Genomic DNA, 24,128 nt, shown 5'->3' on the forward strand with positions numbered 1-24,128 from the left:
CACATCAAATTCAAACTACATACTGAAAATTACTATTTTCATGTAGGAAGTAGTAATGGAAAACTCTTGTCCAGGTCCTTAAAATGAAGATAATTGTTTACCATGCTGCAAGGTGAAGATAGTAAAGTGGAAGTTCTGTAATAGAAGAAAGGACAACAAGATGTAGAACTTACGGTTTTTTGAGAATGAGAAAGCCTAAAGATTTATGGCAGTAATAATTTTTATTATCATTTCTGAAAGATATAATTTTATATAATTTGCTCTATTCTCATTATTTGGAATAACAGACTAAGCCAATCCCAAGTCATTTGGCTAAGGAGAATTTTCTTTTATTGTAGTATGTAATGGAGAATATGTATAGAGAGACTATTATTAGTATATTGTGAATGATAAGTATTTGTATCTAAATTAATTTTATCATTTTTTTTAACAGGACATATTTTTGTTTATTACCAGACAATTAAAAGGTTTGGAGGATACAAAGAGTCCACAGTTTAATAGATACTTTTATTTATTAGAGGTAAAAAAAAATTTAATAAATATCACACTACTCATGTAATAGAAAATTCCTTACAGAAACTTTATAATGTAAGATGAATTTTTTGTTCTATACAAATCCCACTTAATAAAATATCTTTTAAGATAAAATACATTCCACTGGAAAATCTGTTATGTTATTTGAACGTCTGTTTTCATCTTTTTTGTTTTTATTCTTTTCTAATGTGAAGAGGGTTTAAGTTGAATTAATTTTCACCAGTCCTTATATTTAGTATGTATATATGTCTACTAATCTCTTAACAGTTTAATATTTTTTCATTAGAGTAGGTTAATGCAACACATGTATGTCTTTTTAAAGGTCCGAGTATATGACAACTTTAACAGCTTTATATAGTTGGACCTTTATAAGCTTTAATATAAATTTGTAATTCTAAAAATTAAATTATAGTAATGAGTTTGCTTTTGTGTAACTATTCTGTGCAAGTATAAATAATCTATTTATTTATTTATTTATTTAAGAACTTAGCTTGGGTTAAATCCTATAACATCTGCTTCGAATTGGAAGATTGCAATGAAATTTTTATTCAGCTTTTTAGGACTCTCTTCTCAGTGATCAAGTAAGTTATTTTTTAAGCATTTCTGTTTGTCTCTTTTTCTTGCTGTGCATAGTGAAGCATCATGTACTATAACTAAGATCTTTTAGATTTATAATGAAATGTTTTCCTTAGACTTGACATGAAAAGGAAAATAAGCAAATCTGTTGTCTGAAAGCTGCCTTTATACTATGGTTTCAAGTTAGATATCAATTATATTAGTTGACTCTTAAAAAAGAAAATGGTGTGAAACATTATGTAATGAAATACTAAATTATGAAGTGGAAATTTTAAGTATTTTAAGTACCATTAGTGAGTGCTGTAAATCATAGTACCTCAGTGGTTAAGCTTACTGACTTCTCATTTTCAAGTTAGAAAAAACCTGGAGCATTGCTCTTTCTTTATAGAAATAGAGAAATTAATGCATAGGGAAAAGGAGTATGGTGGCTTGTCCAAGGACAAATCACTGAACAGAAGAGCCTAAACTCTGATTTCAGTTCAGTGTTTTGTTGTGGTTTGGTTTTTTGTATACTAAACCAAGCATTATTATGAGATGTGTTCTGTAGCATTGCACTATATACAAACATAATATATCTTACATTAATTTTAAATTTTCTAGTAACCACATTAAGAAAAGTTAAAAAGAAACAAATGAAATTTATTTTGATAATACTTTATCTCACAATATCCAAAAGCACTATTATTATTATTATTATTATTATTATATATATTTTTTTAAGATTTATTTATTTTAGAGAGAGAGAGCATGAGCATGAATGTAGGTGCAGTGGGAGGGGCAGAGGGAGAGAGAAATCTCAAACAGCCTCCCCACTCAGCATGGAGCCTTTCATGAGGCTCAGTCTCAAGGCCCTGAGATCATGACCTGAGCCAAAATCAAGAGTCCAGTGCTGAATCAGCTGAGCCACACAGGCACCCCCAAAAGCATTAGTATTTCAACTTGTGGCTCTATCCATACTACAGGTGTTTGATGGCCAAATTACTATTGACTAATGGCTTCCATTTTGGGCAGCACACGTTTAGAGTTTTCTATGGACTTTTTACGAATTCTATGCTGTCATGTTTTCTGTTTCCTTAGAATGGTAGGAATAGAATTTAACCTGGAATAAACAGGAAAGAACTAGACTGAATTGGTATAGAAATAGAAGCTTATAAAGAGACTACATGAAAAAAAAGCTTCCTTTGACAACTTATTAGAAGCCTATAAAAAATGATAAAATATATAAACTTTACCTTTTGTATTAGTTAGCTTTTGCTGCATGACAAAACAACCCCAAAATTGTTAGCTTAAAATAGACCCCATTTTATTTAACTCCTGATTCTGTTTAGCAGTTCTTTTTGTCTGGGCTGGACTCACTCCTGTATATGCAGTCAGTTGGCAGGACATCTGGCAATTGGCTGAAGTAATAGGACAAGTAAGGTCATGTGTGTGTGTGTCTCTCTCTCACACTGTCATCATCCAGCTGGCTAACCCAGGCCTTCTCAAATGCTCACTGAGTTTCAACAGTAGCAAGAAAAAGCATGCTTTCTCTCACAAGCACTTTTTAAACCTCTACTCACTTTATGTTTACTTACATTTAATTGGCCAGGGAAGGCACATAATCAAGCCCAGATTTGGAGATTGGGTTAGATAGATTTGGAGATTGGGTTAGATAGATTCCATATCTTCATGGAAGAACAGCATTTTAAAGACATATAAATATAGAGAAGAGAATTTCTTTTAAAATTAGAATCACCAACAAAATTTTAAAACTGTTAAAATTGTCATCATGCTGCCCCAGTAGTAGACCTTAACTGTCCATTAAGTCTACTTCCATTCAGACGTTATACTTCTTTCTTCTCACAATTACTTGTATATGCACACACCTTTCTTTGATCTGTTAATATTTTTATTTCCTGAATCTAAAGATCTAAGTTTATTATTGACTTACTTATCTAATTAATTCACAACAAGCTATATGTAAATAAAAGGCTTGCCTTTTGGGGGCACCTGGGTTACTCAGCAGCCAGCTCTTGATTTTGGCTCAGGTCATGATCTCGGGGTCCTGGGGTTTAGCTCTGCATTATGCTCCCTGCTCCCAAGGGAGTCTTATTGAAGATTCTCCCTCTCCCTCTGCCCCTCCCCTGCTCATGCGCGATCGTGCCCGTGCTCTCTCAAATAAGTAAATAAATCTTTAAAAAAAATTTGCAAAAGAAAAAGACCTGCAAAAATAAACAAACAAATAAATAAATAAATAAATAAATAAATAAATATAAGAAAAAGATTTGCCTTTTGAAAGAGGAACTCACTGATTTATATTTGGTGTTCTTCATTTTTTTGTGTCAATGCAGGTTTTTATGTGATGGTCTTTTTCTTCAGTCTGAAGGACTTCCTTTAATATTTCTATAGTTCAGGGGCACCTGGGTGGCATGGTTGGTTAAGTGACTACCTTTGGCTCAGGTCAGCAGAGAGCCTGCTTCTCCCTCTCCCTTCTCTACTCCCCCTGCTTGTGCGTGTGCTCTCTTTCTCTCTGTCTCTCTGTAAAATAAATAAATACAATATTAAAAAACAAAACATTTTTATAGTTCAGGTTTGGGGCCAATAGAATTCTTCAGTTTTATGTGTCTAAAAATGTCTTTATTCCACTTTCATTTTTGAAGGTTGTTTTCATGGTAAAAGTTCTAGATTGAGGGGCACCTGCGTGGCTTAGCTGAGCGTCTGTCTGTCTGCCTTTGGCTCAGGTCGTGATCCCAGGATCCTGAGATTGAGTCTGGCTCGCATCGAGCTCCCTGCATGGAGCCTGCTTCTCCCTCTGCCTATGTCTCTGCCTCTCTCTGTGTGTCTCTCATGAATAAATAAATAAAATCTTAAAAAAAAACAAAAAAGTTCTAGGTTGATAGGCTTTTTTCTTTTCTTTTTTCTCTTTCAGTACTTTTTTTTTTTTTTAAGATATATTTATTTATTTATGATAGACATAGAAAGAGAGAGAGACCAGACACATGAGGAGGGAGAAGCAGGCTTCATGCTGGGAGCCAGATGCGGGACTCGATCCTGGGACTCCAGGATCGCGCCCTGGGCCAAAGGCAGGCGCTAAACCGCTGAGCCACCCAGGGATCCCTCTTTCAGTACTTTTAAAGATGTTATTCCATCTTCTGGTTTTCACTGTTTCTTTTTTTTTTTTTTTTTTGTTTTCACTGTTTCTAATGAAAAGTTTTTATCATTTTTAATCTGTGTTCCTCTGTACATGATGTTATCTTTTTTTTCTTTCTCTACCCACTTTGAAGATTTTCTCTTCATTACTGGTTTTAAACAATTTAATTATGACCATGGTGGAGTTTTCTTTCTTTTTCTTGTGCTTGGGGCTTGTTGAGCTTGGGTATGTGGGTTTACCAGTCTGATTACAAGATGCCCTATGAGTTGTGAGATATTCTCTGTGGTTGGAACATGCACTATTCTAAGACCCTTGTTCCAGGGATTATTCCTTCTGCTCCTTTCAGGTGGTGCCCTTCCCAAACACAAGACTTTTCCTCATGTGCATGTGCTGATCAGTAAGCGAGCACTTGAAAACTTGGATACCCTTTACAAACCTACTGTCTTAGTAGGTCTCTCCCTTCTGACATTCTGCCCTGCGAACTCTAGTCTTTCCACATACAGCCTCTAGGTTCTGTCAGGATCTTCCTTCCCCACACTGCAGCGGGGAAACTTACCAGCCACTAAGTTGGGAAAATGTTTCCCTCTCTCAGCCACATGTGCATGATGTTCAGTGTCTAAAAACTGTCATTTCATATATTTTCAGTTTTTTAGTTTCAGGTAGGAAGATAAATCCTTTCAGTTATTGTATCTTAACTGCAACCTGTGGAAACCATTTTAAGTCTGTTTTTGTGTCTCTTCACTTTGGTTCTTTCCCATCCCCAAGTACATTTGGGTCTGAGAGTTAAATGCTCTCTTCAGTTTTTTTGCATCAAGCTGAGTATTTCTATTTTTTCCCCCTTATACACTCTCTCTAACACTACATAGCTGATCCTTCATGACCTTGGCTTTTAGTAAGGTAAAATAGGATATTTGGAAGAGGACATGCAATGGGAGTATCTTTCTAAAAGTTGTGAGAAACAGGGTTATCTAATGTGGGAATTTTTCCACCCACTTAAGTTTTTGTCTGCATTTTATCATCAAGTGCTCAACAGGTCTCTTATACATTATTTCAGGTTTATTTTTTTATTTCAGGTTTATTTTTTTTTAATTAGATACATAAGTGACGTTAAAATTTTGTCTTGATTTAAACTTTTTTTTTAAGATTTTTTTTTTTAAGATTTTATTTATTTATGAGAGAGAGAGAGAGATTGGCAGAGACACAGGCAGAGGGACAAGCAGGCTCCATGCAGGGAACCTGATGTGGGACTCGATCCCAGGTCTCCAGGATTAGGCCCTGGGGTGAAGGTGGTGCTAAACCTCTGAGCCACCAGAGCTACCCCATTTGTTTGAAATTCTTTGTGAGATATCCAAATGATACTTTCAGAACCTTCTAGTCAGAAATTCTGGTAAACATTTTATATCCGATTTTGGATTTTCAGAATCGGTGAACTAAAACCTCTAGTGACAAAGATTTTATAGCAGAAATTACTTATATTAGCTGAGGGGTTTTTTGGTGTTTATAATTTTATTTTGGGGAATGTATTAAGATCTAAAAGGATAAAAAGGATGAAAAACTGTCTACTTTCATTATCTTGTACTTTTTTTTGTTTTGTTTTCTTAATTAACATTTTATCACTTTTTAAAATCTGGGGACATGTAAGCAAAGATGTCCTTTGAAGTTGATGTTTTCATTTGGTTGACTTTAACTCACCTTTGAATTCTAATTGTGTAGTGACTTAATTCATTTTCGAGGTCTTTGGTTTTGTAAGATACTTTACAACAATACCTTACAGCTGTTGTTATAGTCAGCAGAGGGAGAAAGTAAATAGAGCGGTCAAAATTTCTTTGCCGTTAAATGGCATGGTTTCTTCAAATGAAATTCTTTATCTGAGATAGTTGTTTTAAACTGGGAAGTATAATTTTATTTTTGTAAGCCTGATTTTATTTCCTTTTCTTCTTCTTCCTTTTTTTTTTTTTTTTTTAAAGCAATAGCCACAATAAGAAGGTACAAATGCACATGTTAGACTTGATGAGTTCTATCATCATGGAAGGTGATGGAGTTACTCAAGAATTACTGGACTCCATTCTTATTAACCTCATTCCTGCACATAAGGTCTGTATAATATGAAGATATTAAGGGTTAATGTTTAAAGATAGTACTAGACACATGAAAAATAATTGTTTTCCACCATTTATGATTTCACATAATTATTCCCACTATCACTTCTAGCCCCAATAAAATAGTATAACACATCAGTTTTATAGCTATTGTTTTTAGAAGATTTATTAACATGTATCATAGAAGATTTTCATTCAGTGAAGTACTGCCGATTTCCTGGAACACAAAAATCCTTCACATTCACCACTCATACGTAATGTGGGAATTAGAAGGAGAGAGAGTACTGTTTTGGTTAGGTGTTTTGTTTTGTTGGGGTTTTATGTTGGTTTTGGGGGGAAGGAAAATGTATTTCCTCCTCTGTAACACAGATGGTGGAACATAGGGATTGTATTTCTTTTCAGAATCCATTTTTCTTGGACATTTTCAGAAAAAGATTTGGGCAGAAGCTGGAACTGTATGATTACTCTTAAAGGCAAAGAGATGATTCACAGCTGTATGTTTCTCCCTGTTTCTTCTTTCTGTTCCTCTCTGCTACTTCTTCCTAAGGAACTGAAGGACTTAGCTTTCCACAAGCCCTACCACAGGGCTGTACTCAGTCCTACCTTACTGTTGATATTTACCCTCTTGCTCTTTTCCTCTAATAGTTCAGTGACCTGTTATCAGATGGATGAACAATGTATCCAGTTACACTGGCAATTAATTAGAAGTTCTCCTGCCTCCAAGTATTATTTGCATTTTATTAATTCAAATAAATATATAATTGGCCAAAATTTTGAGAGTATGACAAAGGGGGGGCAGCGTATATGTCAGGCAAAATAAGAGAGGAAAAACTAGAGGAATAGATAACATATTTGGTGTTTATATTCTAGTCAGAAAATATATATGTATTTTTTTATTCAAAATATTTTTATGATTAGGAATTTACCATTTTAGGAAATAGAATGGTAAAATTCACCATTTTAGGAAATAGAAAGCTTAATTTTGAGCTAATTTTATCCTTTTGCCAATGGAAGAAAAGTTAAGAAGCTATGGCTTGTGGACCAAATCTAGTCCACTACCTGTTTATGTAAATAAAGATTTATTTGAACTCAACCACACTCATTTTCATTTTGTCTCTGGCTATTTCACACTCATCAGCAGAATTGTGTAGTTGCAGCAGTAACTATAGGACGCAAAAAGCCTAAAATATTTACCATCTGGGTTTTTGCAAGAGAAGTTTGCTGATTACTCACCTAGAGTATAGGGTTTCCTAGCCTTTTTTGGGAAAGGTGCAAGATGATGGTGAATAAATCTCATTTTCGTCCAAAAAGTCAAAGTATAGAGGTGTTGACAGGTACTTTTTAAAATAAGAAATCCATTTCCAAATAAGTTTTTAAAAATTAAATATGTCTTTTCCATGGCCTTTCTCAGACCCTTTAATTTGTTACAGTATACTGCGAATCTTGAAGAGCAAACATAACATTCAGGTTTCAAAAGTATCTAGTTGACCAAGTATTTTTCTTAACATTTTCTAGGTGTACTCTTTCTTAGATCACACATTGATTAGACAATGAAGTACTTTGGATGGTGGGTTAGACAGGGTATATGTGTGTAAATTCATTTAGATGTGGGGGCATAATTGGCAGTTCAAATTGGTTAACCCAAAAAGCCTTGGGTCCATTTTCAGTTTAATAAAACTAAACATAATATAGGGTTTGGCTTTTGGCTGTGTAATATATTTTAGTTTTTGATTTAGAGTTGTAGTATTTGCAGCTTTTGCATTTTAAGACCACTTGACTAAAGAATATCGAGTAAAACCTTGAATGGGATTCAGTGATATATTTTGCTTTATGGTTTGTAGATTTGAAAATTATAGTACTGTCATGGTTGTCTCATAAATTCACGAATTCATTTGTAACTTTGTGTATTTTTATTGTGTTTCAGAACTTAAATAAACAGTCCTTTGACCTTGCAAAAGTCTTATTGAAAAGGACAGTCCAGACCATTGAGGCATGCATTGCCAATGTATGTATTTCTGTTCATATTTATTCCATAATTATATAATTCTTAATCCATTGTATTTATTGAGGCCTTTCACATATAGTTTTCCTTAGTGTATAAATGATTTCATCTATTTAAAACAAATACATGAAAGAACTGATATATCCAGATGTGCCCAAAAGCAGCATAAAGTATAAGCTTTGACATTATTTTTAGATGGCATAAAATAGAGGATATTTTATAAAAATTTACCTATAGGGGCAGCCTGAGTGGCTCAGCGGTTTAGCACCGCCTTCAGCCCAGGGCCTGATCCTGGAGACCAGGGATCGAGTCCCACATCAGGCTCCCTGCATGGAGCCTACTTCTCCCTCTGCCTGTGTCTCTGCCTCTCTCTCTTTCTGTCTCTCATGAATAAATAAAAACTAAAAAAAAAAAAAAAAATTTACCTATAACTCTCATCCCCTCTTTTGCTGCCTTTGTGTTTATATTTCTTTTTATCTCCTGAATATGCTGATATCTTTCACTTTCTCCTTTTTTTGTATCTTTATTTTTCTAAGTCTTTCCTCTGAACTCTTTTATTTCTTAGGTAGTTATATATTAACAAAAATACATTTTTGACTATATTCAAGGTTTTTTTCTACTTAAAAATCAATAATCTAGAATAATTTATGATTCTTCCTAATGTAACAGTTCATTCTGTTGCACATTTGCTCACATCGTAACTTTTTTCACACTCTATATAAATTTTGAATTATCCGTATTAATATATATTTCTATATTTTGAAATTATTTCTTTATAATATAAATGACTATAAATGTTTCTTTCAGTTGACATATATACGTAGTTTACCTAACCATTTCCTTAGTATCTTACATTTAGAGTTTTCATTGTTTTCCTTTAGCAGTTTTTTTTCCTTTAGCAGTTGATTATCTTTGTGAATGTAGCATTTATCTATGGTTGAATTATTTTCCACATATAAAAAACCTAAGTGAGAGTATATTAATTTAATGGTATGAAGTGTTAGTATTATTTTTGTTACTAAGTTAATATTTAAGCATGGTGAAAGGAAAAGTTTCTTTTCACAAAAGAATATACTGTGAATGGTGTCTTTTCTTCAACTCTGAATACCGTGTTCTCACTTCTCAGAAATAATCATTGCCAATAGACTTTCATTTATCCTTCCAGAATTATTGTTCTGTTGGTATTCATTTTTTATAAGTACATTATTTAATCTTGTTAAAACTTAAAAAAAAAATTTTCCAGGGTCTGCGTAGTCAGTATAAATACTTTCTAACTTCTAATGTGTGTTCCTTTTCAAAGGAAATACATTGTTTGATGATACTACCAGAAATATGTACTATCTCAGTTATATAGAACTGCCTCTTTAGCATTTTAATTTTTTTTTTAAATTAAATATCTTTTTTCTAGGTGTGTATGTGTTGGCAGGGAGGGGCTTTTGATATTTGTTTCTTCTAGCATTCTTTTAAATTATCACTTTTTTATTCTATTGGTCTTCTGAGTTAAATGTTATTTTATTTTCTCTGGGTATTAAAAAAAAAACTCAGCCCCCACCTTTACGTAGTCTTTATTACTACACTCATGACTAATTAATCAGACTTAAGTAAAATGCAAAAAGATTGAGACTTTAAAGTTTTTACTTAAGTAAAATGCAAAGATTGAGACTTTAAAGTTTTTCTGTTATAAGGAAATTTCTCTATAAAATTCTTTATAATGAGTTAAAGTACCAAAGCTGTTTTGTTTTTATGAAAGTCAAGATTTCTAGAAATACCATCTCAATTTGGAAAAAGCTAACAAATAAATTCATTTTTACCTTTTTCGCTGTAACATTCATAGCTAGATATTTAGAAATTTATTCTGTTTTAGTGACTGTTCCATTATATATTAGTAGTTGAAATGTCTGTTTTGTTTCATCCCTTTCAGTTGTATATGTAATGCCTAATTATATCTTTTTTAGACTCACATTTATTAAAAGTCTGTCCGTTTTTAAGTGAAATGAATATTTTATTTTTGTTTAAATCTCCTTTAGTTTTTCAATCAAGTCCTGGTGCTGGGAAGATCGTCCGTAAGTGATTTGTCAGAACATGTATTTGATCTGATTCAGGAACTTTTTGCAATAGATCCTCATTTATTATTGTCTGTCATGCCGCAGCTTGAATTCAAACTAAAGGTAGGACTGACTATAATTTTTAAGTCCTTTAAGCTTTAAGAGAAAAATTTATATAGAATTGTAAAAGATATAAATATTGTTTTCCTCTTTAAAAAGAATAAAATGTGAGTTCAATTTATCTTCTTACATTTAGTTAAGGTATACATTTTTAATTTCGGTAAACAGTCTCTAATCTGGGTGTGATAGGAGAATTACATGTGAAAATTCTAAGTCTCCTAGTAATGGAATATCTGATAAACACAGTGACACAAATAATAGATATGAAAAATGGCATTATCCATTACAATACATATTTTATTAAATACTATTATTAGGTAGGTATGTTTTAGAACATCAAAAGCTTTCAGATTGAGTGCTCAAAGGGTCTTAGTCACAACTATATGAATCTTCCGTAGTATAGATCAAGGACAAAAGTTTTACTGTATGACTTGGGGCATATCTTATTTTGTATAGCCAACTAAGTAAGGGATTTATAACTCCCCAAAAAACATAAAGTCTTGACCCTCAATCCCCTATCCCAGTTGAACTATGGGTGATAACAGCTTACATTTGCTTAATATTCTAGGCTTTGTGAAATGTTTTTGATATCCAGTATCCTATTTGATCCTTAAGTCAAACTGTGGTGTAGTTAGGACCAACATTATAGTTCTGATTTTTATTTTTGTTTTTTATTTTTATTTATTTATTTATGTATTTATTTATTTTTAGTTCTGATTTTTTTTTAAAAATTTTTATTTATTTATGATAGTCACACAGAGAGAGCGAGAGAGAGAGGCAGAGACATAGGCAGAGGGAGAAGCAGGCTCCATGCACCGGGAGCCCGACGTGGGATTCGATCCTGGGTCTCCAGGATCGCGCCCTGGGCCAAAGGCCGGCGCCAAACCACTGCGCCACCCAGGGATCCCAATTTTTAGTTCTGATTTTTAGATGAAAAACTTAAGATGAAATATTTTGCCAAGTTGCACAATTAAAACAGACTTAGGATTAGAACTCCAGTTTTCAGACACTTTCAGCATATATACGTGATGGTTAGGAATTATCCATACTGGGGGAACCTGGGTGGTTCAGTTGGTATTAAGTATCCCACTCTTGCTTTTGGCTCAGGTCATGATCTCATTGTTGCCAACCCCCATTGGAGTTAGTGCTCAGTGTGGAGTATGCTTGTCTCCCTCACTCCTCTGTCGCCTCCACTCATGAACACTGGGCATGGGACCTGCTTAAGAGTGTATGTCTCCCTCTCCCCCTCCCTCCCTCTCCAAAAAAATGGGGAAAAAATTGTCCATATTGTCTTCATTATAAACATTTGTTATTGTGTATAAGAGGACATTGTATCAAGCTAAGAAACTCTATTACATGAAAAATATTATATGGATAACAAGATTTTGTTTTATTTTTAATATTAAAAGTTTTTTTTTAACAACAGCCTAAAGATGTTTCCATACCAAATTATTTCTAGGTATAGGGCATTAAAATATTTTCTCTTAATCTCTTCTTAGACTCTGAGTATGAAAAGTCATACCTCTTCAGTCCTTAAACATGATAGTTGGTGGGAAGCAATTAAGAACTAGATTTGTAGGTTTCTATGTGTGGACTAAAAGTAAACTGAGGGAGACACCACCTCAAAGACATCAAATGATTTTTGCACCAAAAACAATTTACCATTATTATAATCATATTTCAGTCTTACTCAAGGAGTATATTTTAAATTTTAAAAAGGTGGGGTGAGTTTTTACTCAGTTTCAGTAGTTAAAAATATAGATTAAAAATGTCACATCATTTGAAATAATCACTAAGCCACTGAAATAGTCACTTGTAAATAGAAGAAAACTTCCACTTATTTTAGTTTTTGACATTTTTCTTTAAAAAAAAAAAATAACTCATATTGGTTTGTTGATTGGACTAAAAAGGTCCAAATCTACATTGTTGTCTCATTACTTGAGAAAAACTTTGTCAGAAAAATTCATTTTTGTAATTATTATTGTTAAACCTTGAGACAGTTTTCATTTTTTTTTTTAATATTTTATTTATTTATTCATGAGAGACACAGAGAGAGAGAGAGGCAGAGACACAGGCAGAGGGAGAAGCAGGTTCCATGCAAGGAGCCCGACGCGAGACTCGATCCTGGGCCTCCAGGATCACACCCCGGGCTGCAGGCAGCGCTAAACCGCTGCACCACCGGGGCTGCCCGACAATTTTCATTTTTACCTCTGTTTGATAAGTTTGGCTATTTTAGCCCACAAAACTCCTATTCCTGAAAGATAAGCTATTCATAGCTATTTGTAGTCTTTGTTTTTTTAACTTGCTGTCTTTTTCCATAAATATTTCTTTGTTAGCATTCTGGTATTACTCTTTATATGAATCCTTGAAAAAGTTAGCAATTGCTTTTTGTTACTGCCTTTATTTTGCTAGTGATATGTGATTTTTAAAGTTTCACACACCATATGGTTTCAGAATAATTTATATTAAGATGTGACATCACTAGTGAAACTGAAACAATTCATAGCATATTTTGATTCAGGATAAGAAAATTTGAGGCCTTTATCAAAAAAAAAAAAAAAACAACTTCAAACTAAATTTGGATTTTTTTATAGTGTTCAATTTACCTGATCTTTTAAATCTTCTTACCATTCTTGTTCTTCTATTAAAATGAGTTTTCTTGAATCATGACATTCTTCAGTGTTGTGTTCTCCAGTAAGTTAGGGGATCCTTGATTAAAATTTCTTGTATCAAAATCTTAACTGATAGAGTTTATGTTGGAGCTAAGAAAATTTACTATGGCAGGGGGTACCTGGGTGGCTCAGTTGGTTAAGCATTCAAGTCTTCATCTCAAGGTGTGAGTTCACACCATGCATTGGACTCCACAATGGACATGTAGCCTACTTAAAAAAAAAAAAAGAGGAAAATTTATTAGGGTGGGAGTTATTTGTAGCTTTGTCCTTCACAGAATTTTTTTCTGAGACTCCTAGGGGAATGTTAGAATTGAATGATTAGGGGATCCCTGGGTGGCTCAGTGGTTTAGCGCCTGCCTTTGACCCAGGGCGCAATCCTGGAGTCCCGGGATTGAGTCCCGCATCGGACTCCCGGCGTGGAGCCTGCTTCTCCCTCCTCCTGTGTCTCTGCCTCTCTCTCTCTCTCTCTCTATGTCTATCATGAAAAAATAAATTAATTAAAAAAAAAGAATTGAATGATTATCTTCATTTTTCTACAATGTCTATATAGATTGCAAACAAACAGTGAAGTAGGCATAAATTAGCAGTTGGAGGGGTTGTGAAATAAGAGCAAAGAACCAAACAGTCTACATGGAATCACATTAATTTCCACATAGTAAATGTGAGCAAATGATATTTTAAAGTTCTCATCATTGTAAGTGGAAATATGAAATAGCTTCTCAGGAATGTATTATGTTGTTTTTCATAATCTGATGAATAAACCCTTGGCTTCATTTATTTTCTCTTTTTCGTTAGAGCAATGATGGAGAAGAGCGATTAGCTGTTGTTCGACTTTTAGCTAAATTGTTTGGTTCTAAAGATTCTGATTTGGCAACACAGAATCGTCCTCTTTGGCAGTGTTTTCTTGGACGGTAAGAGAACATACAATTCCATGGATTTGAACTTATGTTTTGGAGGCCAGTCGATATGGTCCATTTGATTAAAATCACACATATCAAAACTTTAATTGGTAGGTGTTTTTTAGTATCTGTGTTGCTGTCTTTCTTGGAAAACAAATTATAGATCAGATTTTTTATGAAGGTGCTTATTATTTAACATGTAACACTTCTTAATCTTTCAGTGCTAAAATAATGTCATTAGAAAAATAGGCAAGATTGAGAATGTTCCATCTTAAAAGTTTTAAATTAAAAGAGTTTTAAATCATGAAACTGAAGATATAATGACCCATTCCATGCCATTCTTCAGTCTAGTAATGTATTCATTTACTAGTGTTTATTTTTTTAGGTCTATAGCTTATTTAATGGAATGATGTATGTTGTGAACTAATATGGTATTGTATGATTTTGAAATTGAAAATGACATTGGTCTTCATTCAGATAACTTTTAATGTTCTATCTCAAGAACTTTGAATTATTAGAATCTATTCAACTTGATGGTAAGGTTGAAAAATCTGAAATTTATCATATTTGCTCTTGCATTCCATTTACATGTTTCTTTGCTTCAAAGCATGAAAAGTCAGTTTTACTGTTAGTATTCTGGAAAACATTTATATTTTATTTTTAAGTTTATTTTTTATTTTTAAATTTTATTTAAGTCCAGTTAATTAACAAATAATGTATTATTGGTTTCAGAGGTAGAGATCAGTAACTGATCAGTCTTATATAACACCCAGTGCTCATTACATCATGTGCCCTCCTTAATGTCCGTCACTCAGTTACCTTCCTCCACTCCAGCGACCCTCAGTTTGTCTCCTTTGATCAAGAGTCTCTTATGGTTTGTCTCCCTCTCTGATTTTGTCTTGTTTTATTTTTTCTGGAGAATATTTTAGATTCATCTTGTTTAATTCAACTGATTTAGAAGGTGGGCTTAGAAATGCTCTTAAAGTGAATTCATTATAATAATCCCAAGTTAGATTTGTCAATTATATTTTAATATTTGAGAAACCTCTGACACCATCTTAATTTGCTCAGAACAAACCATTTTGAAGGTCTATAAATGCTGACTATTTTGAATAATTAAACTTGATTTTATGGGAACTTAGAATGAAGCAACTGTACTTGTCAATAAACAGAGAAGTGGTCTTGTCCTTGTGATTGCCTCAATGTTTAGAGCAAAACAATTACCAGTAAAAAGTAAGTCAACCATAAGAGGCTCCTTATATTCAAAATTTTACATTCACTGCTATTTCTAATAATCAGTCTCTGATTCATTGAAGTGTTACTAATAATGTATTACTAATGTATAATGTATATAATGTATGTTTCACTGTATTATTTTCCTTAATTATTTAGCAATAAGTGTTTTGATACTTTGTAATTTAGTTGATCATAAATGGTAATATTTTCATTTTTCTCTGGCTGTTAGAAAATTTATAAATCCTAAATCCAAGATTTATTAAAATAAAATTATTGTAATTTTTATCTTTACATAGGAAAGAAAAGATATTTTTAAATTTTTATTTATTAAGACATTTTTGAGGCATGTGGGTGGCTCAGTTGGTTAAGTGGGTGTCTTTGGCAGGGATCATGATCCTAGGAGCAGGCCCCAAGGTGGGCTCCCTGCTCAGCAGGGAGTCTGCTTCTCCCTTTCCCTCTGCCCTCCCCCTGCTCGTGCTCACTCTCTCTTTCTCTCTCAAATAAATGGAATGTTTTAAAAAAGAAAGACATTCATTTTTTTAAAAGATTTTATTAATTTATTCATGACTGACAGAAAGAGAGGCAGAGATACAGGCAGAGGGAGAAGCAGGCTCCATACAAAGAGCCTTATATGGGACCTGGACCTGGGACTCCAGGATCATGCCCTGAGCCGAAGGCAGATGTTCAACTGCTGAGCCACCCAGGCATCCCAGAGAGAGACATTTATTAAATGACTTTAACTGGTTATTTTACGAGATTAACTCAAAAATAAAAATAATTCTTGCTATTTAAAAACAGATTATTTGTGATTAACAAATGTTTTTAAAATTGCCCATAATAGGGGCCCCTGGTGGTTCAGTCAGTAAGTGGCTGCCTTCTGCTCAGGTCCTGGGATCGAGCCCCACATAAGGCTCCCTGCTTATTGAGGAGTCTGCTCTTCCCTCTGCCTCATCTCTGGCTTGTGTTCTTACTCACTCTAGCTCTCAAATAAATAAATAAGGGATGCCTGGGTGACTCAACAGTTCTGTGCCTGCCTTCTGCTCAGGTCATGATCCCGGGATCAGGGATAGAGTCCCGCATTGGGCTCCGTGTGGGGAGCCTGTTTCTCCCTCTGCCTGTGGCTCTGCCTCTCTGTCTATGTCTCGAATGAATGAATGAATGAATAGCCCATTTTAAATTTGAGAGTTAAGTTTACCTTTATCATATGCAGTTTTGGATCTCCATGTGGTGTTTCATATTTATTGCATTTTTATAATATACTCGACCTTTAAAAGAGTACTTTAATACAAGTCATCCCAGGATATGAAACGTTTTTTTGTTGTAAAGCAGTATGACACATGCATCTTTGAACTTCTGGCTCTACCTCTCCTATGATTTGCTTCCTACCTCTTATTCCTCCAGCATTTTCCCTCTATAAATTTTTTTCAAGTAGATTTTATAGGTTTTAAATATTTATTTTTTGCATCATAATTAGCTCTTAAATTTGGGGCTCTACGAAGTGTGTCATTTGGATTGGGGGATGTGTTCATATACTTTCATTTATTTTAGAATGGTAAATGTTTTTGAAAATGTTCTAATGATAACACACTTTCTATTCAGTAACTGTTGTTTATTGGCACTTACATTATGTGCCTTAATCAAAAATGATTATTTTGCCTTAAAACTAATCTTTAGCAACTTTTTCCATGTAGATTTAATGACATTCATGTTCCTGTGAGATTAGAAAGTGTGAAATTTGCCAGTCACTGTTTAATGAATCACCCAGATTTAGCAAAGGATCTCACAGGTAAGCTGGCTAATTTATTACAAATATGAGAATAATCACACAAATATATTTTAGATGTAGCCTTTGACCTAAATTTAGTATTTGAATAGGTTTTTACTCTGGCACTATTTCAGATTTTTATCTGTGCTGGGCTAACAAATGATTTCATATTTATACAATAAAATTACATTTGAAATCTACATACTGTAATCATTTAGAATTTTTTGGAAATCAGAGTTTGAAGAGGTACACATGTGGTTTGGGCACAAATCATTATACCTATGAGGTAATTAAATATAGTAACATAATCTATTTTAATAAGCCAGAAAGCGATTATCTCCTGGAGTACACTAGAATTTCTCACTCTGCACTTGAACATAGAGTGTTTGAACCTGCTTATTTGGTATTAGCAAATAAATGCTTTTATCAAAATATTGTTTACCAAAAAAGAAACACTTTTTGTTTTGGTTTTGTTTGTATTGTAATTATTTAGGAATCTTTTTTAGAGATCATAGAATGTTATTCTGTATTTCATATTGTGTAATGTACAGAAATATACCTGTCAGCAACCTTGCAATAAGCACTTTTTACTATTTTTCTTTTAATTCTTTTAATTTGTATTGTATCTTAAGTTCTGAATATATAAATCAGTTAATGTGTTGTGATTTAACTTTTCCAGAATTGTTGAGGTAAAAATACATTATTTTATTAAGATGTATGACTCTTGGGATGCCTCAGTTGTTGAGTGTCTGCCTTTGGCCCAGAGTCCTGGGATTGAGGCCCACATCAGGCTCCCCACGGGGAGCCTGTTTCTCCCTCTGCCTATGTCTCTGCCCCTCTCTCTGTGTCTCTCATGAATAATATCTTAAAAATATATATATATATATGACTCTTCAGTACCAAATAATGAGGTATAGTTTATTTTGTGATTGATTATATAGGGTATTGCCACCTCAAAAATGATTTTAATTCATGCCACTTTTTACAAACATTGTTTCACTATGGATAGAAGCCTAAAGCATTAGTCTTTTCTGTCATTCTGAACATGACAAATATCATAGCTAACATTTAGCTTTAGTTTTTTTTTTCTCTTCTTACAGAATATTTGAAAGTTAGATCCCATGATCCCGAAGAGGCTATTCGTCATGATGTCATTGTTACTATAATAACAGCTGCCAAAAGAGACCTTGCCTTAGTAAATGATCAACTACTTGGCTTTGTAAGAGAAAGAACACTGGATAAACGGGTAAGATCTGAGGAATTTTATTCTTTTGTAATTTACTAAATTTAAAGTGCTAAATAAGTAAAATTATTTCAAAAGTTTTATTTTACCTTTTCACTTATATGATGAATTTCAAAAGATTGATCACCTATGTTTTTTTCTTATAGTTAGCATTTTCAAAAGTGATCATGTTGTATATACTTAGCTGGATCTGTCATTCATTGAACTAAAAGAATATCATACTTTATATGAAAGTGATATTTCTATATTTCCTTGCCCAGCTAAGGGCAGAATGTATGCTCATTTACTTTTTTGTGTGATTTCCTTTCTGTGGTTAGTTAAAAACATGAGTTGAAAAGGAAGAGTAATACTGAGAACAACAAAAGCAGTTGCTAAGGAATAGTGTCAACTGTAAGCAAGAGAACATGCAAGGCAGGCTGATTAGACATGCTTTGTATTAACATCTTCAACAAAAGTTACCTTTGTAGTGTGCTGTTTTATTTGAGGTATAGGTTGAAAACACACTGTCCTCCTAAAACTAGTGTCGTTTACCAATAGTCTCAGAATAAAACTGTATTTCTTGGTTATAAAATATAGCAAGAGATAGTTTTTAAGTCTAATAACTATTTTGTTAGCGGAGGCAGATAGCGTCAAATGAGCAGTGTTTAATATGTTCAGCTGTATCAGTAATTATAACTTTGAACAAGTTTTTCCTCTTGACTTTAATAATTTAAATTATTTAAATTTAAAAGTTTAATTTAGGGGATCCTTGGGTGGCGCAGCGGTTTGGCGCCTGCCTTTGGCCCAGGGCGCGATCCTGGAGACCTGGGATCGAATCCCACATCAGGCTCCCGGTTCATGGAGCCTGCTTCTCCCTCTGCCTGTATCTCTGCCGCTCTCTCTCTCTCTCTCTCTCTCTCTCTCTCTGACTCATAAATAAATAAAAATTTAAAAAATTTAAAAAATTTAAAAAAAATAAACGTTTAATTTAAATGAAATGATGCTCTACCTAATGGTTAGCTGGTAACCCCCCTGCCTGCCCCCACCTCCATACACACACTTGATTTAAGATTTTACCTTTTGTGTTATTTCCTCCTTTTAGAAACATTTCACTCCTGATTCTGCTTATGTTTGTTTATAGTTTCTGAAATAGTTGAATACATGAGTCTTCCTGAGGCTGCATGATGTGGTCATAAATAGCATCTACTGGACATTTTAGGTCCCAGATTTTGGTGTAATAAATTAGATGATCTTAGGTATAGCCTTTCTGAAATTTGTTTCTCCTGTATAAAATATGGGGACAGGACTTAATCTTAGATTGCATTGCTTACATTTTTTGGTTTCATGTGAGAAATGTCAAACAGCATCTGTTACCTGTTATATAGGAACAAAGTTTCATTTGTTTCATTCATTCAAAGTTTCATAGTTTCATTCATCTTGCCTAAGAGGAAATTATACAAAAAATTATAAAGTTATATTAATGTAAATAAACAAAAGATTGTATACTCTGATTTGTTATTGAGACAAATATTTTTCTTGGTTATTTTTTATTTCTGTCTCACTGTCATGGTTCTAACTGTAGGTTTTTATGGTCTCGTTTTTTTCCTGCCTTCCTCCTGCCACCTTTCTTTCCTCCTAGTAAACTCTTCCAGTCTTTAGAAGTCCCAAAGAGTCTTCTTCCACTAACTAGTATGTGGCTAGGTAAATCATTTGCCCCTTTAATCTATAAAGTAAGGTCCACTTAAAATGATCACTAAGGAGGCGCCTGGGTGGCTCAGTTGATTAAGCATCTGCCTTTGGCTCAGGTCATGATCCAGGAGTCACAGGATTCAGCCCTGGCTCTCCACCTCAGCTGGGAGTCTGCTTTTCCCTCTGACCATCCTCTCTCTTTTTTAATTCATGCTTCTCTCTCAAATAAATAAGTCAACTCATACAAAAAAAATAATCATTAGGGTAGCCTGAGTGGCTCAGCGGTTTAGTGCTGCCTTCAGCCCAGGGTGTGATCCTGGAGACCCAGGATCGAATCCCACGTCAGGCTCCCTGCATGGAACCTGCTTGTCCCTCTGCCTGTGTCTCTGCCTCTCTCTCTCTCTCTCTCTCTCTCTCTCTCTATCTCTCATGAATGAATAAATAAATAAAATCTTAAAAAAATAATAATCATTACGTGCTTTCCAACTTTGTAATTCTAGGATCTTTTTTTTTTTAATTTTTTTTAAAGATTTAATTTATTCATGAGAGACACAGAAAGAGAGAGAGGCAGAGACATAGGCAGAGGGAGAAGCAGGCTCCATGCAGAGAGCCTGATGTGGGACTCGATCCCGGGTCTCCAGGATCACGCCCTGGGCTGAAGGCGGCGCTAAACCGCTGAGCCACTCGGGCTGCCCTAATTCTAGGATCTTGATACTAAATTCTATTCTTATTCTAAGTTAATATCAAAAGGAATGTAATTAGGATAAAACATTACAGATGGTAGGGCTTTTGGTTACAGAGTAAATCACACACTTTCTTCTTTACCATTTCATCACTGCTAAAACTTGGGCAAAGTTTTTTAGACGGAATCTAATGAAATCATCTCTAAGATCTACTACTGATTGCTTGGCTATGAGGGAAATAAAAAATTGGTGAGTTAGTATTTAGACAATTTTTAAAATAGTCTGATTTATAAATAGGAATGTATTCAAAGTTATTGATAAAGCAATATGTTGCTTCTTAAGAAAATAAATATTATGCCAGTTTATGTATGTATAAGTCTGCTTATATAGCCTAGTGAAGAAATGTCAATTTTTGCAGACTATTATACTGAAGTTTGGTATCTCACTTATCCAATGAACTTTATACTTTTTAGTGGCGAGTAAGAAAAGAAGCTATGATGGGTCTGGCTCAGCTCTATAAGAAATACTGTCTTCATGGTGAAGCAGGAAAGGAAGCTGCAGAGAAAGTCAGCTGGATAAAGGACAAACTTTTGCATATTTATTATCAAAATAGCATCGATGACAAGTGAGTCTGACATATTGGTAGAATGGTCGAATATAAAAGTGCTTTTATTTTTTAAACAATTTACTTCTTAATTATTAAATTATTTCTAGATTAAGAAATCATTTTCTATGTATTTATACATACTATGTTTAAATAAGACTCTGGCAGAAATTGTTAAGTAGCATAATTAGTGAAATATCTATGGGCTTTGGAGGCAGACCAGAGACCAGATATTCATTCTGCCCCTTATTAGACATGTGCTTCTGCACAGCTGACTTCTTGTGCATCTTAGTTTTATCTAAAATGTAATAATAAAGCTTCCCTTACAAGCTTCCCTTCCCTTACGTGTATTAAATTAAAAAAATGAACCTAAATGTTCCTAGTCCAATGCCTGGCGATATGGGACTATTCAGTAACTGTTAGTTATTATTTTTGCTTTTTTGCAACACTGTAGGTATCAATAGAGGCAGTGATGTTTTTTTATTGAGGTATAGTCGACATATAACATTACATTAGTTTCAGGTATGCAACATAATGATGCTGAAGGTATAGTCGACATATAATATTACATTGGTTTTAGGTATGCAACGTAATGATTCTGTATTTGTATATACTTGGAAAAGATCACCAGGGTATGTCAACTTAACATCCATCCCCATACTTAGTTACAAATTTTTTTTTCTTCTGATAAGGACTTATATTGTTTTCAGTTTTTTAATGTTACTTATAATTCTGTATTGGGTTGTAATGATTTTAGTTTTTGCAAAATACTTTGCAATGTTTTATAGAATTTGATTAGTATCACTGGCTGTGTATTTCATTGATTAATGAGGATTTCTTATATTGTCTCATTCTAGTGATATTGAATAATAAATATTAGCTTAGCAAGAAGGTTATTCCAGTATCAATAAGGGATTTAGACTGTGGAGTGGAGATCAGATATACACAGGAAAAGCTAAATTTTCAGGAAGTAATATGAAGGGAGATCCCCTTGATTTTTTTTTTCTTTTTAAATGACAACATGAGAAAAGAATTGGACTGTAATTGGAAGAAATTAGTGTTTTGTTTGTTTTTGTGTGTTGTTGGGGTTTTGTTTTGTTTTTGAGAATTAGCTGTTCTTGATCATAGCTTTATATGTAGTGTTAAGTAATTTCCTGTATCTCAGGACTGGTGAAGAATAGCTGGAACAGCCTAGCACCCTGTGTTTAGTAATAACATATAACCCTTGTAGAACAAATGTCCCATACTGACAAATTAAAAAGTAAAGCCACAAATAGCAACCATTGCTCCAGCTTTAAAAATAACTGTACTGCAGGGTTCCTGCCTGTCTTAGTCAGTAGAGCATGCAACTCTTAATTTCGTGAGTTCAAGCCCCATGTTGAGAATAGAGTTTTCTCAAGAAAACAACCACCACCAAATAAAAACCATACTTGAAGGCAAGGGTCTGGTCACCTATTAATCTTTTCCTTTGTATTTGTACACATACAAATATAAATGGGCTGTTCCTTCTGAAAAACAATAATTATGTTACTGGAATTTTTTGTTTGATAGACTGTTGGTAGAGAAAATCTTTGCTCAGTATCTTGTCCCCCACAACCTGGAAACAGAAGAGAGAATGAAATGCTTGTATTATTTATACGCTAGTTTGGATCCAAATGCTGTCAAGTAAGTTACTTTTTATTTATTTTATTTCATTAATATTTTTTTAAGTAAGTTACTTTTTAAATGATTGGAGTTAACAATTTTGTAAAAACGACTTCACCTTATCTAATTATTGATAGGGTTGTTGCTTCTTCTGGTTGAATCAAGAACCTCAGGGGTATCTCAGTTAAGTATCCAACTCTTGGTTTTGGCTCAGATCATGATACTCAGGGTCATGAGATCCAGCCCTGGGTAGGACTCCATGCTGGGTGTAGAGCTTGCTTACAATTCTTTGTCTCCCTCTGTGCCCTACCCTCGCACACTTGTGCACACTCTTTTAAGACAAAAAAGAGAGCTTCAGATAAATATTATAGAGAAACATTTTATAAGTTCAGATAAATTAAAAGCAAAAAATATTCCCAAATGTGTAGACATATTTAGAAACTGGGTTGGTAATATAGTTTCAGGGATTCAAAGAAATCCCCATATCAAAATTACTCCCCTACCTGTTGAAGGGGATCTAAATTACACTATTGGAGCTTTACAGTACTAATTCTAAGAACTTAATACTGCTTCTTTTTTAGGAAAGCATATCAAAATCACCTCTATGTAGAATGACCACATGATTGGTTATTTGAACTGGGATATTTTTTAAACTGAAAGGCGCTGTTAATATTTTTGATCAGGCAATTGGCATAAACTTCAGCTGTCCAAGGCTTGCTAGGATGGTCCTCCACAGTAATAAAGCTTTTTAAAAAGTAAACATGTTCTGTTGTTGAAAATTCTGATTCTTCTGAAAAGAACCTCAGCTTGTGTGTATGTGTGTATTATTATACTTATAATATTTGTATATCTTATGTATTTGTCTTTTAACTTCCATATAATTTCAAACTTAGAGAAAAGTTGTGGGAATAGTACAAAACATTATGATATCCCTTTTATCCTGATTCATCATATGCGCTATCATTTGCGATTTGCATATACTTTTTCTTTATCTCTACATAAATATTTTCTTCTGAGCCATTTGAGGGTAATTTGCAGACATTAGATCCCTTTAGCTCTAAATATTTCAGTGTATATTCCCTAAGAACAAGGATATTTTCTTATGTAACTCTTATCAAAATCCAGAGGTTTAACATCGCTATAACTGTCTAACCTAATGTGTATTTAAGTTTCCTCAGTTGTTCCAATAATGTGCTTTATGGGGATTT

At 33.7% G+C, this 24,128-nt stretch overlaps 1 protein-coding gene across 3 annotated transcripts in view; it reads left to right on the top strand.

Annotated features, from left to right (window-relative positions):
* PDS5A (PDS5 cohesin associated factor A) overlaps positions 1–24,128 on the top strand; it is a 150,882-nt gene that overhangs the window by 57,845 nt on the left and 68,909 nt on the right. For all 3 annotated transcript variants that reach the window (XM_049108667.1, XM_049108666.1, XM_035714458.2), the window contains exons 4-13: positions 434–520; positions 1,018–1,115; positions 6,208–6,334; positions 8,264–8,344; positions 10,369–10,509; positions 13,974–14,089; positions 17,005–17,099; positions 18,179–18,324; positions 21,146–21,297; positions 22,828–22,941. In XM_049108667.1, coding sequence (XP_048964624.1) covers positions 434–520; positions 1,018–1,115; positions 6,208–6,334; positions 8,264–8,344; positions 10,369–10,509; positions 13,974–14,089; positions 17,005–17,099; positions 18,179–18,324; positions 21,146–21,297; positions 22,828–22,941 — 1,157 coding nt within the window. The remainder of the gene's footprint in view (positions 1–433; positions 521–1,017; positions 1,116–6,207; positions 6,335–8,263; positions 8,345–10,368; positions 10,510–13,973; positions 14,090–17,004; positions 17,100–18,178; positions 18,325–21,145; positions 21,298–22,827; positions 22,942–24,128) is intronic.

This window comes from Canis lupus, chromosome 3, assembly GCF_003254725.2.
Source record: "Canis lupus dingo isolate Sandy chromosome 3, ASM325472v2, whole genome shotgun sequence".
In the NCBI taxonomy this organism is placed as follows: Eukaryota; Metazoa; Chordata; class Mammalia; order Carnivora; family Canidae; genus Canis; species Canis lupus.